The 18,465-nt window shown below is 42.0% G+C and overlaps 1 protein-coding gene across 1 annotated transcript in view; it reads left to right on the top strand.

Annotated features, from left to right (window-relative positions):
- The first annotated feature begins 576 nt into the window (after window positions 1-576).
- The window catches only part of LOC115155041 (short transient receptor potential channel 6-like), a 59,100-nt gene continuing 41,211 nt past the window's right edge, over window positions 577-18,465 (top strand). Inside the window, exons 1-3 of the mRNA XM_029701836.1 lie at window positions 577-871; window positions 14,445-14,598; window positions 18,294-18,462. Of these exons, the coding sequence (XP_029557696.1) occupies window positions 741-871; window positions 14,445-14,598; window positions 18,294-18,462 (454 nt within the window). The 5' untranslated portion in view covers window positions 577-740. The remainder of the gene's footprint in view (window positions 872-14,444; window positions 14,599-18,293; window positions 18,463-18,465) is intronic.

Here is an 18,465-nt window from a genome sequence, read left to right as displayed (position 1 = left end):
GTCTGCATTAGTCTGTAGTGGTCTGTAGTGGTCTGTAGTGGTCTGTAGTATTCTCTAGTGGTCTGTAGTGGTCTGCATTAGTCTGTAGTGATCTGTAGTGGTCTGTAGTGGTCTGTAGTATTCTCTAGTGGTCTGTAGTGGTCTGCATTAGTCTGTAGTGGTCTGTAGTGGTTTGTAGTGGTCGGTAGTTGTCTGTAGTTACCTGTCCTGGTCTGTAGTTATCTATAGTATTCTGCAGTGGTCTATAGTATTCTGTAGTGGTCTGTAGTTATCTATAGTATTCTGCAGTGTTCTATAGTATTCTGTAGTGGTCTGTAGTTATCTATAGTATTCTGCAGTGGTCTATAGTATTCTGTAGTGGTCTGTAGTGGTCTGTAGTGGTCTGCAGTGGTCTGTAGTTATCTATAGTATTCTGTAGTGGTCTGTAGTATTCTGTAGTGGTCTGTAGTTATCTATAGTATTCTGCAGTGGTCTGTAGTACTCTGCAGTGGTCTGTAGTATTCTGCATTAGTCTGTAGTGGTCTGTAGTATTCTGCATTAGTCTGTAGTATTCTGCAGTGGTCTGTAGTATTCTGCATTAGTCTGTAGTGGTCTATAGTATTCTGCATTAGTCTGCAGTATTCTGCAGTGGTCTGTAGTATTCTGCAGTGGTCTATAGTATTCTGCAGTGGTCTGTAGTATTCTGCATTAGTCTGTAGTGGTCTGAAGCGGTTGTTTAGCAGTTGTGGAGCGGTCAGAAGATGAACCAGCGCCGGTCAGTGTCGGAACAGAACCATGTGATCGAGCGGAGGGTCAGGAGTCGTGACAACCTGCTCATCAATGCAGACTTCGGAGATGACAACTGCTCCAGTTACAATGGATACTACCCAGGGTGAGTGACATGGCTCCGATTCAGCCTGAAATAATAAGTTCTCCTTCTGACTTGCATTTTTAAGTTGTTTCAAATAGTGTCTGATAACGTAGGCCTCAACTAATCTTGTCAACGTGATTTCCTGAGTAATACGTAATAGATTTACTAAGCAGCCTTTATGTTCAGAACAACAGAATACAAGGCAAGAAAAATAGACGAATGGAACAGACTTTCTGTAGGTCTGTATTACACTTTAGTGTAGTCTTTATGCTATTAACCTGTCTTTATAGAGAAAGGTGCATTATAGTAAGGTTTATTTTGATCTTGTACACATAAGCAATTAAGAGCTAAATTGCAGGTTGTAGACAAAAACAGGTTGATTTAGACAAGGTGTTGTAGCCCACTCTGATTAGGGTTTCATATCATGACACTTGATACGACAACAAACTGAGTTGGCAGAGATGAGGGGACTAAACCCTAAGAGGAAGATAATAAAGGACAAGTTGTATTCACGTACAGAACATTAGGAAAACAAACAGATGAATGGGACTAGCACCATTGTTTAGAATTCATGGGACTAGCACCATTGTTTAGAATTCATGGGACTAGCACCATTGTTTAGAATTCATGGGACTAGCACCATTGTTTAGAATTCATGGGACTAGCACCATTGTTTAGAATTCATGGGACTAGCACCATTGTTTATAATTCATGGAACTAGCACCATTGTTTAGAATTCATGGGACTAGCACCATTGTTTAGAATTCATGGAACTAGCACCATTGTTTAGAATTCATGAGACTAGCACCATTGTTTAGAATTCATGGGACTAGCACCATTGTTTATAATTCATGGGACTAGCACCATTGTTTAGAATTCATGGGACTAGCACCATTGTTTAGAATTCATGGGACTAGCACCATTGTTTAGAATTCATGGGACTAGCACCATTGTTTATAATTCATGGGACTAGCACCATTGTTTATAATTCATGGAACTAGCACCATTGTTTAGAATTCATGGAACTAGCACCATTGTTTAGAATTCATGAGACTAGCACCATTGTTTAGAATTCATGGGACTAGCACCATTGTTTATAATTCATGGGACTAGCACCATTGTTTAGAATTCATGGGACTAGCACCATTGTTTAGAATTCATGGGACTAGCACCATTGTTTAGAATTCATGGGACTAGCACCATTGTTTATAATTCATGGGACTAGCACCATTGTTTATAATTCATGGAACTAGCACCATTGTTTAGAATTCATGGGACTAGCACCATTGTTTAGAATTCATGGAACTAGCACCATTGTTTAGAATTCATGAGACTAGCACCATTGTTTAGAATTCATGGGACTAGCACCATTGTTTATAATTCATGGGACTAGCACCATTGTTTATAATTCATGGGACTAGCACCATTGTTTAGAATTCATGGGACTAGCACCATTGTTTATAATTCATGGAACTAGCACCATTGTTTAGAATTCATGGGACTAGCACCATTGTTTATAATTCATGGAACTAGCACCATTGTTTATAATTCATGGGACTAGCACCATTGTTTATAATTCATGGGACTAGCACCATTGTTTAAAATTCATGGGACTAGCACCATTGTTTAAAATTCATGGGACTAGCACCATTGTTTAGAATTCATGGGACTAGCACCATTGTTTAGAATTCATGGGACTAGCACCATTGTTTAGAATTCATGAGACAAGCACCATTGTTTAGAATTCATGGGACTAGCACCATTGTTTAGAATTCATGGGACTAGCACCATTGTTTAGAATTCATGGGACTAGCACCATTGTTTAGAATTCATGGGACTAGCACCATTGTTTAGAATTCGAATGAATTTATGCAGCAAGCAATGCATATGTAGAAGCACGGTGGCTAGGAAAAACTCTCTGAAAAGCAGGAACTTAGGAAGAAACCTATAGAGGAATCAGGCTCTGAGGGGTGGCCAGTCCTCTTCTGGCTGTGCCGGGTTGAGATTACAACAGAACATGGCCAAGATTTTCAAATGTTTATAGATGACCAGCAGGGTCAAATAGTAATAATAATCACGGTGGTTGTAGAGGGTGCAACAGGTCAGCACCTCAGGAGTAAATGTTCTGTTCCTAGGCTGTCATTGTACATAAGAATTCTTTCTTAACTGACTTGTCTAGTTAAATAAAGGTTAGATTCAAAAAAGATAAATAAAATGTCAGTTGGCTTTTCATAGCCGAGCATTCAGAGTTAGAGACAGTAGGTGCTGTAGCGGGAGAGAATCAAAAACAGCAGGTCCGGGACAAGGTAGCACGTCCGGTGAACAGGTCAGGGTTCCATAGCCACAGGCAGAACAGTTGAAACTGTAGCAGCAGCACGACCAGGTGTACTGGGGACAGCAAGGAGTCATCAGGCCAGGTAGTCCTGAGGCATGGTCCCAGGGCTCAGGTCCACTTGGAGGGGAGAGAGAGAGAATTAGAGGGAGCATTCTTAAATTCACACAGGACACCAGATAAGATAGGAGCACCCGACACAAACTATTGCAGCATAAATACTGTAGGCTGAGACAGGAGGGGTCAGGAGACACTGTGGCCCCATCCGATGAAATCCCCGGACAGGGCCAAACAGGCAGGATATAACCCCACCCACTTTGCCAAAGCACAGCCCCCACACCACTAGAGGGATATCTTCAACCACCAACTTATTACCCGGAGAGAAGGCAGAGTATAGCCCACGAAGATCTCTCTCACGGCACCAACCCGAGGGGGGCACGAACCCGGACAGGAAGATCACGTCAGTGACTCAACCCACTCAAGTGACGCACCCCTCCTAGGGACGGCATGGAAGAGCACCAGTAAGCCAGTGACTCAGCCCCTGTAATAGGGTCAGAGGCAGAGAATCTCAGCAGAGAGAGGGGAACCGGCCAGGCAGAGACAGCAAGGGTGGTTTGTTGCTCCAGTGCCTTTCCATTCACCTTCACACCCCTGGGCCTGACTACACTCAATCATAGGACCTACTGAAGAGATGAGTCTTCAATAAAGACTTAAAGGTTGAGACCGAGTCTGCGTCTCTCACATGGGTAGGCAGGCCATTCCATAAAAATGGAGCTCTATTGGAGAAAGCCCTGCCTTCAGCTGTTTGCTTAGAAATTCTAGGGACAATAAAGCGGCCTGCGTCTTGTGACCGTAGCGTACGTGTAGGTATGCACGGCAGGACCAAATTGGAGAGATAGGTAGGAGCAAGCCCTTGTAATGCTTTGTTGGTTAGCAGTAAAACCTTGAAATCAGCCCTTGCCTTAAGAGGAAACCAGTGTAGAGAGGCTAGCACTGGAGTAATATGATCACATTTTTGGTTCTAGTCAAGATTCTAGCAGCCGTATTTAGCACTAACTGAAGTTAATTTAGTGCTTTATCAAGGTACCCAGAGAGTAGAGCTTTGCAGTAGTCTAATCTAGAAGTGACAAAAGCATGGATACATTTTTCTGCGTCATTTTTGGATAGAAAGTTCCTGATTTTTTTGCAATGTTACATAGATGGAAAAAAGCTGTCCTTGAAACAGTCTTGATATGTTCGTCAAAAGAGAGATCAGGGTCCAGAGTAACGCCGAGGTCCTTCACAGTTTCATTTGAGACGACTGTACAACCATCAAGATTAATTGTCAGATCCAACAGAAGATCTCTTTGTTTCTTGGGACCTAGAACTAGCATCTCTGTTTTGTCCGAGTTTAAAAGTAAAACATTTGCTCTATTTTTTCATATATATTGTTTGTCTTCAAGAAGGCAGTGAGTTGCTGTGCAACAGCTTTTTCTAAATGTTTTGAGAGGAATGGGAGATTCGATATAGGCCGGTAGTTTTTTACATCTTCTGGGTCAAGGTTTGGCCTTTTCAAGAGAGGCTTTATTACTGCCACTTTTAGTGAGTTTGGTTCACATCCGGTGGATAAGGAGCCATTTATTATGTTCAACATAGGAGGGCCAAGCACAGGAAGCAGCTCTTTCAGTAGTTTAGTTGGAATAGGGTCCAGTATGCAGCTTGAAGGTTTAGAGGCCATTACTATTTTCATCAATGTGTCAAGAGATATAGGATTAAAAACTTGATTCTCTTCCTTGATCCTAGGTCCTGGCAATGTTGTGCAGACTCAAGACAACGGAGCTTTAGAGAAATACGCACATTTAAAGAGGAGTCCGTAATTTGCTTTCTAATGACTGTGATCTTTTCGTCAAAGAAGTTAATGAATTTCACTGCTGAAGTGAAAGCCATCTTCCTCTCTTACGTAATGCTGCTTTTTAGTTAGCTTTGCTACAGTATCAAAAAGACATTTAGGATTGTTCTTATTCTCCTTAATTAATTTGGAAAAATAGGATGATCGAGCAGCAGTGAGGGCTCTTTGATACTGCACAGTTCTGTCTTTCCAAGATAGAAGATTTACAGTTTGGTGTAGTGCCATTTCTGTTACAATTTTCTGGACGCTTGCTTCAGGGCTCGGGTATTTTCTGTATACAAGGGAGCTAGTTCCTTATGACAAATGTTTTTTTGTTTTTAGGGGTGCGACTGCATCTAGGGTATTACACAAGGTTAAATTTAATTGCTCAGTTAGGTGGTTAACCGATGTTTGTACTCTGACCTCCTTTGGAAGATGGAGGGAGTCTGGAAGGGCATCAAGGAATCTTTGGGTTGTCTGAGAATTTATAGCACAGCTTTTGATGATCCTTGGTTTAGGTCTGAGCAGATTATTTGTTGCGATTGCAAACGTAATAAAATGGTGGTCCGATAGTCCAGGATTATGAGAAAAAACATTAAGATCCACAACATTTATTCCAAGGGACAAAACTAGGTCCAGAGTATGACTGTGGCAGTGAGTAGGTCCGGAGACATGTTGGACAAAACCCATTGAGTCGATGATGGCTCTGAAAGCCTTTTGGAGTGGGTGTGTGGACTTTTCCATGTGAATATTAAAGTCACCAAAAATGTGAATATTATCTGCTATGACTACAAGGTCCGATAGGAATTCAGGGAACTCAGTGAGGAACGCTGCATATGGCCCAGGAGGCCTGTAAACAGTAGCTATAAAAAGTGATTGAGTAGGCTGCATCGATTTCATGACTAGAAGCTCAAAAGACGAAAACGCAGTCATTTTTGCTATTGTAAATGTTATCAACACCTCCGCCTTTGCGGGATGTGCGGGGGATATGGTCACTAGTGTAACCAGGGGGTGAGGCCTCATTTAACACAGTAAATTCATCAGGCTTAAGCCATGTTTCAGTCAGGCCAATCACATCAAGGTTATGATCAGTGATTAGTTAATTGACTATAACTGCCTTTGAAGTGAGGGATCCAACATTAAGTAGCCCTATTTTGAGATGTGAGGTATCACGATCTCTTTCAATAATGGCAGGAATGGAGGAGGTCTTTATTCCAGTGAGATTGCTAAGGCAAACACCGCCATGTTTAGTTTTGCCCAACCTAGATCGAGGCACAGACACGGTCTCCATGGGGATAGCTGAGCTGACTACACTGACTATGCTAGTGGCAGACTCCACTAAGCTGGCAGGCTGGCTAACAGCCTGCTGCCTGGCCTGCACCCTATTTCATTGTGGAGCTAGGAGAGTTAGAGCCCTGTCTATGTTCATAGATTAGATGAGAGCACCACTCGTAACAGTTATAGTAACAGCTGTTGAAGGTTATAGTAACAGCTGTTGAAGGTTATAGTAACAGCAGTTGAAGGTTACAGTAGCAGATGTTGAAGGTTATAGTAACAGCTGTTCAAGGTTACAGTAACAGCTGTTGAAGGTTACAGTAACAGATGTTGAAGGTTATAGTAACAGATGTTGAAGGTTATAGTAACAGCTGTTGAAGTTTAACAGTAACAGCTGTTGAAGGTTATAGTAACAGCTGTTGAAGGTTACAGTAACAGCTGTTGAAGGTTATAGTAACAGCTGTTGAAGGTTACAGTAACAGCTGTTGAAGGTTATAGTAACAACTGTTGAAGGTTACAGTAACAGCTGTTGAAGGTTACAGTAACAGCTGTTGAAGGTTACAGTAACAGCTGTTGAAGGTTACAGTAAGAGATGTTGAACGTTATCGTAACAGCTGTTGAAGGTTACAGTAACAGCTGTTGAAGGTTATAGTAACAGCTCAGTACTTTTCCTTATACCGGCAAAGACTCATTATAGATGTTTATGTTTACCTTTTAGGGGGTAGATCTGCTTTAACCTTGCTGGTAGTTTGTGGCTTCTATCAATTTAATTGTCTACATCATTTCCAATCCCCTATATTGTTTTTTTTTCTGTAAATATACACCACATGAACAAAAGTATGTGGACACCTGCTGGTCGAACATCTCATTCCAAAATCACGGGCATTAATATGGAGTTGGTCAAACCTCTACTGCTGTAACAGCCTCCACTCTTCTGGGAAAGCTTTCCACTATATGCTGACTCTTTGCTATGAGACTCGAAATTGAGCTCAGGTGCATCCTGTTTCCATTGATAGACAGGATTGTGTCGAGGCACAGATCTGGGGAAGGGTACCAAAACATTTCAGTAACATTGAAGGTCCCCAAGATCACAGTGGCCTCCATCATTCTTAAATGGAAGAAGTTTGGAACCACCAAGACTTTTCCTACAGCTGGCTGCCTGGCCATACTGAGCAATTGGGGAGAAGGGCCTTGGTCAGGGAGGTGACCAAGAACCCGATGGTCACTCTGACAGAGCTCCAGACTTCCTCTGTGGAGATGGGAGAATCTTCCAGAACGAAAACCATCTCTGCAGCACTCCACCAATCAGGCCTTTATGGTAGAGTGGCCAGACGGAAGCCATTCCTCAGTAAAAGGCACATGACAGCACGCTTGAAGTTTGCCAAATGGCACCTAATGGATTCTCAGACCATGAGAAACAAGATTCTCTGGTCTGATGAAACCAAGATTGAACTCTTTGGCCTGAATACAAAGTGTCACATCTGGAGGAAACCTGGCACCAACTCTACAGTGAAGCATGGTGGTGGCAGCATCATGCTGTTTATCAGTGGGAGGGACTGGGAGACTTGTCAGGATCGAGGGAAAGATGAATGGAGCAAAGTACAGAGAGATCCTTGATGAAAATCTGCTCAGGACCTCATACTGGGGCGAAGGTTCACCATCCAACAGGACAACAACCCTAAGAACACAGCCAAGACAACGCAGGAGTGGCTTCTCTGAATGTCCTTAAGTGGCCCAGCCAGAAGGCAGACTTGAACCTGATTGAACATCTCTGGAGAGACCTGAAAATAGCTATGTAGCGATGCTCCACATCCAATCTGACAGAGCTAGACAGGATCTGCAGAGAAGAATGGGAGAAACTCCCCAAATACAGGTGTGCCACGCTTGTAGCGTCATACCCAAGAAGACTCAAGGCTGTAATCGCTGCCGAAGGTGCTTCAACAAGTACTGAGTAAAGGGTCTGAATTCTTATGTAAATGTGATATTTAAAAGAATATATACATTTACAAAACGTTCTACAAACATGTTTATGCTTTGTCAATATGAGATATTGTGATGTCATTATGAGATATTGTGATGTCATTATGGGTTATTGTGATGTCATTATGAGATATTGTGTGTAGATTGAGTTGAAAAACAAAACAATTTAATCCATTTTAGAATAAGGCTGTAAGATAATAAAATGTGGAAAGTCAAGGGGTCTGAATACTGATAAATACTGATTGTCTTTTCTTATTATTTGCAAAGCCTTTACAATTATAACTAACTATATTTATTTCACCACTTACCAAAATGAGATACACGTTTTGATTCTACATACCATAATGAGATACACATTTTTATTATACTTAATAATATATGTTTGTAAACTTACCATTAAGAAGTACCATGATAATTGAGTGTCCATTTGTGCCTCGTTTCAGGAAACTAGGCATATGTCGCGTGTTGTTTTTTGGGCAGAAATGCATTCTGGAACATGTGAACTTTCATGTGCCTTAATAACAAACTTGTATGTCATCTGTAAATACTAATACAATTGTAAAATGATGAGCCTAGTTAACCTAGTTTAGTCACAGAAAAGTAAGCAACCTTCACGCTAACCATGATTGGCTGAGATAATGAGTGGGCTAGACATGCCGAGAGATGAGTTCGGATTGGTCTGCCATGTAGCTGCCTTCTGTCTATAACATGAGCTGATCAGTATGTGTAGGTAATCCTTTCTAACACAGCTTTTTTGAAAGATATCACATAGTAGAACTGCATAAGTGATGCTCTCCACTTTCTTGAGGGCCAAGTTTTGAAATCAGTGGAATTAGAGTATGATAGCTAAGGAGATGGAGAAACTTCTGCCGTTTGATTACAAACATGCCAACGGAGTCGAAAAGAGAACACACAGAAGGCTGTTTTATAAAACACCTGTCTCCGGATTACATCTTCAAACAAAGGGCAACCATGGCATCCGTGACAGAGAGGGAGAAGCGTTCATCCATGTACATTAGTAAGATAGTCTAGCTAGCTACATTTTCAGATATTCCACATTTCTAATTTTGTCAAAGTCATTTTCATTTCAAGTTAGTGTACTGGTAGCTAGCTAGCTGACGTTAGGTGTATGAGATCTGTGTAGTTATATTATTTGTATCTCAGAGCCATTTAAATTGATATTTATAGCCTAATGTTAGCTAGATAACATCGAACCTGGTTTGTTAGCTACCTGCAGCTTCATGCAGGCTAGTAACCATGAGTTGGGATTATGGTTCATTGTTTAGCTAGCTAGCTACATGTCAAAACAAAAGATACCACTATGCAAGTAACCATTTCAGTGCAACGTTCATGATGTTACTGCGACAAGTGTCGATAGGCGTAGCTGATAAATTCGCTCTGGCTATCTACTCCGATTTCAGAGCATTCTCATCTAAGTGTGTCAGAAGGCATAATAACCGACGCATTTACGAACGCTCAACACCCGTTGAATATGGCTGGTGTCAGTAAACTTTGGCAAAAAAGCGTAATTCAATTGTTACCAGCAGCACAGTTGCAGTCACCAACACTCTGGATAACATGAATGCAGCCTAACCAGCTCTGCTGGGGAGAGTAAAATGGTCAGAGTGACCTGTTCTCGCATTTGTGTCTGGAAGTAGCTAGCAAGCTAGCCAACGTTAGCCAGTTAGCTTGGGTGCTTGACTGCCGTTGTTAGGTCAGAACGCTCATCAACCCTACTCCTCGGCCAGAGCGTCCAGTGTGCGCTCTGAATGCTCAGAGAGCGAAACACTCTGAATTAACAAATGGACAATCTGACAACACTCTGAGTTTACAAACGTACAGAGCGCACTCTGAGCACACTCTGCCACTCCAGATTTATACCTGTCGTGACGTTGTATTAGTTAATGTGACGACTGTTGCTCATTTAATGGTTAACGGTTTATAATTGCGTGATTAAATGAATCAAGCAATGAATCAAGCAATTATTAACTCATTAACCTGGGGCACCATGGGAAAATTAGTTTTATTGAGTTTCTATTTCCCAAATTAACTCAAAGAATATCAGAATATCGATTTTACAACAGTCGTTAAATCTCCTCTAGTCTCATTTCTAAACGTCGCATAATCCGGGACTCTGCACGAACCCGGGCAAGACCAATGAGTTTACCGCACCAATCTTAGTTGATTATTTATTTACTAGCAAGCTAAAACGATGATAAAAGATACACATACACAAAACACAGTCTAGGCTATTGATTAGGACTTAGTATAACAGGCCAACACACTATGGCGCATGTTACCCAAAATGGGGACTTAAAAGAGAGAGAAACAAAGAAAGTACACGAGAGAAATATACATTTGGGTGCATTTGTCAGCTATGCTTATTTTAACTCTAGCCTTGCCCCAAACTGCCGCTCTTAAGGGTCAGAATATAATGATGTAATTACGTGTTGGAGGTCTCAGATGGGAAGCTCCACGTGGGTCGTTTAGGCTTCTCAATGACGCACTTCTCCGGCGCAACTCTCTGGTTGTCCTCACGATGTCAGTGTCCTTCTTGGCTTGGTGGTCTGATTTCTTCTCTTTTCTCTGTGGTGTCGTCTGAGGACGTACAGCTCTGTAGCTCAGAGCTCACAGCGTAGGAATGAAGTAGCGTAGATACCACGATTCGATGAAGAGTGGAGGCTAGGTGGTTCAACTTGAATTCACCCGCTTAGACACAGCTACTCATCCGTAGCTTGGATAGAAAAAGATTTCTTTGTCTTCAAACTTTGTATTGCATTTTGGGGTTCGTTGACCATTTAGACCTTCGCTGCAGCTTGGGGTCTCTTTTAGTCTACAGTTCATTCTTCAGTCACATGTTTTATACCCTCGGGTCAGAAGTGGGCGTAACCGCCTTTAGGGCAGTTCTCTGGGCGTACCAAGTTAAGGGACAAGGCCTAGATTTTACTCAAATCCAATTTTAGAAACTAACTTCACATCTCATCTTTACCAAAACATTCTCTTTGATTTGGATATTTTCCACACAACATACAATGTATAAACATCAGGCATATACTGGGAAAACTCTTAAAGGTTGTCACGATTGTCGTCGGTGAAGGAGGACCAAAACGCAGCAGGTACGTGTATGCTCATCTTGACGTTTATTTAACTTCCAAAAAATGAACGTACAAAACAAAAGAACGAACGAACAACTACAAACAGTCTGGCTAAGCACAAGGCTTACACACAGAACAATCACCCACAAATACCAAACACAAACACACCCTACTATATGGGACTCTCAATCAAAGGCAGATAGACAACACCTGCCTTCAACTGAGAGTCCCAACCCCAATTAACCAAACATAGACATACACTTACTAGACTCCACATAGAAATACTTAAACATAAACCAAAACCCAGAATTACTACATCAACCACCCTTTTAACAAAAACACACCACCCTGAACCACATAAAACAAATACCCTCTGCCACGCCCTGACCAAACTACAAAAACAATTAACCTTATACTGGCCAGGACGTGACAAAGGTACAATGTTTTCATAATAACGTCATCTCTTAACCTTTAATAATAAAACAAAAATGACATACATGTTCATATTCCATCTCTCGTTATGACCACCATTGTGGCTGACGGAAACCATTGCTCCAAAGTCCCTTTATTGCATGTTTAATGTTCTGAGGCCAGTTCTCCATAGTGAGGACAAAGGAATTTCTCTGTGTCCTAAGATTTATCATGGGCGTGAGGGGTCATAAAACCCCCCACATCTTCAGACCCCTAGATCTCTCCTCCTCTGTTGGGGGTTGAGAGATAATCTGTAGGGTTGTGGTCTCCTGTAACCTGACCTGATCAGGACAGTCATGACACCTCACTCCTCCTCTGTAGGTTTGTGGTCTCCTGTAACCTGACCTGATCAGGACAGTCATGACACACCCGTAGTATAAACCAGCCTTTAGTCTTGAAATATTTGGTTGTTTAGTACTTGGCCTCACATGTGAATCCTTAAAGAGATGGCTTTAGAGGTTGTGAACAATGCTGAATGGGTGTAAACAAAGAAGAGCTCTCCAGTAGATGTACCTAAATATTCAAGGCCATTTTCTCAAAAATGAAGTTACAAGTTTATCAACTTTCAAAGCAGAATTACTTTCCCAATGTTCCTCAACTGTAGTTGTGTGATATACATTTTTTTTGCTCTGAGTCTCTACTTTTTTCCAATGTAAAAAACTAAATTTCAAATTTTGCTACATAAGCCCGAATCGAGCTGGTTGCACTGTTATGCTGTAGCTGCGACTAAGTAAAACTCTATTTGTCCTCCAATATTCCACCCTCTAAAACCTCCCCCATCCCAAGTTGGGTTGTCCTCCCAGTGACTGGCTGACCATCCCTGTACACATGGGTCCTAGGGCCTTTAAGAGATGGGGGCCCATCCTTTAAAAAGAGCAGATGGGTCCTAGGGCCTTTAAGAGATGGGGGCCCATCCTTTAAAAATACCACATGGATCCTAGGGCCTTTAAGAGATGGGGGCCCATCCTTTAAAATGAGCACATGGATCCTAGGGCCTTTAAGAGATAGGAGCCCATCCTTTAAAATGAGCACATGGATCCTAGGGCCTTTAAGAGATGGGGGCCCATCCTTTAAAAAGAGCAGATGGGTCCTAGGGCCTTTAAGAGATGGGGGCCCATCCTCTAAAGAGCAGATGGGTCCTAGGGCCTTTAAGAGATGGGGGCCCATCCTTTAAAAAGAGCACATGGGTCCTAGGGCCTTTAAGAGATGGGGGCCCATCCTTTAAAAAGAGCAGATGGATCCTAGGGCCTTTAAGAGATGGGGGCCCATCCTCTAAAAGAGCAGATGGGTCCTAGGGCCTTCAAGAGATGGGGGCCCATCCTCTAAAAGAGCAGATCGATCCACCTACAGTCCAGGACCAGATCCATAGCCAACATCCTTTCTAACGCCTTCGCCTCGGGTTTCTACTGCATCTGTTATGTAAAAAAAAAAATATATAGATTAAAAAATCTTGCATATCTTAATTTCTTCCCACAATTGACGAATAATATGCGTAATAATATAAGCACTTCTATGAAGGATTGTTGCCTATAACAAGATGTGGGATGCATACACTCACTCACCCTACCCTCCCAAACAAACACCTATGCCCTCTATCCCAGCCACAGATCGACCCATGTTTGTTTGTGTTTGTTTATATTGTGTGTGTGTTTGTCATATCAAAGTTTATTTGTCACATGCGCCGAATACAACAGGTGTAGTAGACCTCACAGTGAAATGCTGAATACAACAGGTGTAGTAGACCTTACAGTGAAATGCTGAATACAACAGGTGTAGTAGACCTCACAGTGAAATGCTGAATACAACAGGTGTAGTAGACCTTACCGTGAATGCTTAATTACAAGCCCTTAACCAACAATGCAGTTCAAGAAATAGAGTTTAGAAAATATTTACTAAATTAACTAAAGAACACTAAAATAATAGTAACGAGGCTATATACAGGGGGTACTGGCACTGAGTCAATGTGGAGGCTATATACAGGGGGTACCGGTACAGAGTCAATGTGGAGGCTATATACAGGGGGTACCGGTACAGAGTCAATGTGGAGGCTATATACAAGGGGTACCGGTACAGAGTCAATGTGGAGGCTATATACAGGGGGTACCGGTACAGAGTCAATGTGGGGGTATAGGTTAGTAATGAGGCTATATACAGGGGTTACCGGTACAGAGTCAATGTGGGGGTACAGGTTAGTAATGAGGCTATATACAGGGGGTACCGGTACAGAGTCAATGTGGGGGTACAGGTTAGTAATGAGGCTATATACAGGGGGTACCGGTACCCAGTCAATGTGCGAGGGCATAGGTTAGTAATGAGGCTATATACAGGGGGTACCGGCACCGAGTCAATGTGGGGGTACAGGTTAGTAATGAAGCTATATACAGGGGGTACCGGCACTGAGTCAATGTGCAAGGGTATAGGTTAGTCGAGGTAATTTGTACATGTAGGTAGGGGTTTCAGTTTGTATTTTGTATATGTGTGTGTGTGTGTGTGTGTGTGTGTGTGTGTGTGTGTGTGTGTGTGTGTATGTGTGTATTTACATGCGTATATTTGTGTTTCCATTGTCAGTCGCAGCAGTGCAGAGCGACAGCTCCTGGCACGTCAGGCGGTTGCTAAGCGACGACAGGCCCTGCGAGGCCCCGCCTACATGTTCTCGGATCCGCCCATCAGCCTCTCGGATGCAGAGCAGCGCTTCCTGGAGGCGGCAGAGTATGGCAATATCCCAGAGGTCAGTTACCATGACAACATTACAGTCCTGTCAAATAAAATGCACGTTTATTGGTCACGTGCACAGAATACAGGTGTAAACGGTATAGTGAAATGCTTACTTGCTAAATCTACTCAACAATGCAGTTCAAGAATAAGGATCAACAATAAGGAACTGTTACCATGACAATGTTACACCCCTGTCAGTTAACTTATAAGAGTCTAAGCCCTGTCTAAGCAATATGGAATTGTTTTAAGAAGGTCATACCAAGGATACTTTGATTAGTTTAACACTTTTTTGATTACTACATGATTACAAATGTGTTAGTTCATAGTATGTCTTCACTATTATTCTACAATGTAGAAAATAGTAAATAAAATTTAAAAAACCTTGAATGAGTAGGTGCGTCCAAACTTTTTATTCGAAATAAAATAAAAAAGAGATATTCAAACCCTTTACTCAGTACTTTGTTGAAGCACCCTTGACAGTGATTAAAGCCTTGAGTCTTCTAGGGTATGACACTATAAGCTTGGAACACCTGTATCTGGGGAGTTTCTCCCATTCTTCTCTGCAGATCCTCTCAAGCTCTGTCAGGTTGGATGGGGAGCGTCGCTGCACAGCTATTTTCACGTCTCTCCGGAGATGTTCGATCGGGTTCAAGTCCAATCTCTGGCTGGGCCACTCAAGGACATTTGGAGACTTGTCCCAAAGCCACTCCTGTGTAGGATTGGCTGTGTGGTTAGGGTCGTTGTTCTGTTGGAAGGTGAACCTTCACTGAAAAATGCATGAGAGCACCAGCTGTTCCGGAAGACTGTGTGATCACAATCTCCGCAGTCGATGTGAGTAAGACCTTTAAACAGGTCAACATTCCAAGGCCGCAGGGCCAGATGGATTACCAGGACATGTTACTGCGAGCTCGCGTTGATAAACTGGCAAGTGTCTTCACTAACATTTTCAACCTATCTCTGTCTGCCTGTAATGCCAACATGTTTTAAAACCTCTTCGGGCTAGGGGGCACTATTTTCACGTCCGGGTGAAAAGTGTGCCCAAAGCAAACTGCCTGCTACTCAGGCCCAGAAGCTAGGATATGCATATAATTGGTAGATGTGAATAGAACACACTCTAAAGTGTCTAACACTGTTACAATTATGTCTGTGAGTATAACATAACTTATTTGGCAGGCGAAACCCCGATGACAAACCATCCAGGAAAATTATTTTTTGAGGTGACTGTGTTTTCAATTGGTTTTCTATGGGAAAGATTCTAGATTTCTAGATTTCTAGATTTCTGAGGCATCTGGTTGCAGTTCCTATCACTTCCACTAGATGTCAACAGTCTTTAGAAATTGGTTGATGTTTTTCTTTTGAGTAATGAAGAAGTAGCCCTTTCCTTTCTGGGTGTCGAGTCTAGTGTATTGTTTTGTTTGGGGCGTGCGGCCTGGCGCTCGCTCCACTTTAATTTTATCCACTATTGAACACAGTTTATTCCGTCTTAAATGTTATCGATTATTTATGTTTTAAAATACCTAAAGTTGGATTAGGAAAGTTGTTTGAAATGTTTGGACAAAGTTTACAGGTAATTTATTAGATAATCTGTAGTCATGTTGCACGAGTTGGAACCGGTGTTTTTCTGAATCAAACGCGCCAAATAAATGGACATTTTGGAGATATAAAGAAACAATTTATCGAACAAAAGGAACATTTGTGATGTTTATGGGACATTTTGGAGTGCCAACAGAAGAAGATCTTCAAAGGTAAGGCATGAATTATATTGTTATTTATGAGTTTTGTGTCGCGCCTGGCCGGTTGAAATATGATTGTCATGTGTTTGTATGGTGGGGTGCTGTCCTCAAATAATAGCATGGTTTGCTTTCACCGTAAAGCCTTTTTGAAATCTGACAGGGTGGCTGGATTAACAAGAAGTTAAGCTGTATTTTGGTGTATTGCACTTGTGATTTTATGAAAGTTTAATATTTCTAATAATTTATTTTGAAATTCGCGCACTGCAATTTCACCGGATGTTGCGGAACGTCTAGCCGTAACAGGTTTCAAGCAGACCACCATAGTGCCTGTGCCCAAGAACACTAAGGTAACCTGCCTAAATGACTACCAACCCGTAGCACTCACGGCCCATAGGACGTCGGTAGCCATGAAGTGCTTTGAAAGGCTGGTCAAGGCTCACATCAACACCATTATCCTAGAAACCCTAGATCCACTCCAATTTGCATACCGTCCTAACAGATCCACAGATGATGCAATCTCTATTGCACTCCACACTGCCCTTTCCCACCTGGACAAAAGGAACACCTATGTGAGAATGCTATTCATTGACTACAGCTCAGCGTTCAACACCATAGTACCCTCAAAGTTCATCAATAAGCTAAGGACCCTGGGAATAAACACCTCCCTCTGCAACTGGATCCTGGACTTCCTGACGTGTCTATGTTGTGATGTCATTAAGTTAAATGAAGACGTTATGATGAAAACATTGTAACTTTAAAGTTTTCATAATGTGTAAATTATGTTTACATACATTACGTTGTGTAGAAAATATCCAGATTAAAGAAAATGTTTTTGTGACGATGAGACTGTGATTTTAGTTATCTAAACAAGATCATAGTAAATTGTGATACCTTGCCTCGTAACTAGCTGCGCCCCAGGGAACCCAGAGAGCGTGTAAGATAGACGGAAATGCCCCCTTTCTACCCGACGGTATAAAGCATTTGAGTTAATAATTAACATATCAGACTAGATGACCACGAGCTGCAGCTAAGGTCTATTAATTAGACCCCGAAACGCAACACGAGGTTGAAGAAGACAAAGGAAACTCTTAACAATCAACGCTACAGTTGAGTACTGTATCTAAGAAGGTGAATTCAAGCAGGACCACCCGGTTATTCTCTTCAAGTCATCGGTTGTCTACACTGCTTTCATTCCTACACTGGGATCAGCTACATGGCTGATTAGCCGTCCTTAGAAGACCACTCTTCCAGAACGAGTACAAGGAAACAGACAACTAAGAGAAAGGACATTGTGCCATCTTGTGGACAATCAGAGACTTACAACAGAGAACGAAGGAGTTGGCCAAAGAACAAGGCATTGGTCTAACTTCTCCTACTAAGCGAAACTCGGCCCACGAAGGCCTGAGATACCCGATGAAGACCTTCAACACGTAAATACATGCATTACACTTCTTACCCTTAAGAGCAGCAGTTCGGGGCAAAGTATTAGGGCTAAACTAAGCGTAGTTTACAAATGTATCCAAGTGTTGTTTCTCTCTCTCTCTTTAAATCTCCATCTTTTGTAACACGTGCCATATTGTGTTGGTCAGCTAGGGACCTGTTGTCATCGTATTCAGTTTCTAATCAATAACCTTTACCGTGTATGTGTATCTTATGTTATCATTTAGCTTGTTAGTAAATAAATAATCAAATCAATTTGTGTGGTACGGAATGATCAGTGGGACCTGGGTTTGTGCAGATTTACGGATTATGCAACGTTCAGAATGAGACTGATATGAGGAAATGATAAATGGATGACTGGTATGATAATGATATATTTTGATATAGTCTTGAGTTAATTCGGGAAACGGTAACTCATTAAACAAACTTTTTCCGTGGTGCCCCAAGTTACTAATGAGTTGATTGTTACATGATTAATTTAATCACGTAATAATTATATCGCTGTTTTTTAACCAGTATTTACTTCTCCCACAAGGTGCGACGCATGGTCCTACACATGCCCAGTCTCAACGTGAATGCAGTAGACTACATGGGCCAGAATGCATTGCAGCTGGCGGTGGCCAATGAACATCTAGAGGTGACTGAGCTGCTGCTGGGGAGAATGGAGCTATCCAGGGTGGGAGACGCTCTGCTACTGGCCATCAGTG

This window comes from Salmo trutta, chromosome 19 (assembly GCF_901001165.1).
Source record: "Salmo trutta chromosome 19, fSalTru1.1, whole genome shotgun sequence".
NCBI classification, from domain to species: domain Eukaryota; kingdom Metazoa; phylum Chordata; class Actinopteri; order Salmoniformes; family Salmonidae; genus Salmo; species Salmo trutta.
Note: the sequence above shows the minus strand (reverse complement) of the source record. Positions and strands in the feature narration are given on the sequence as shown.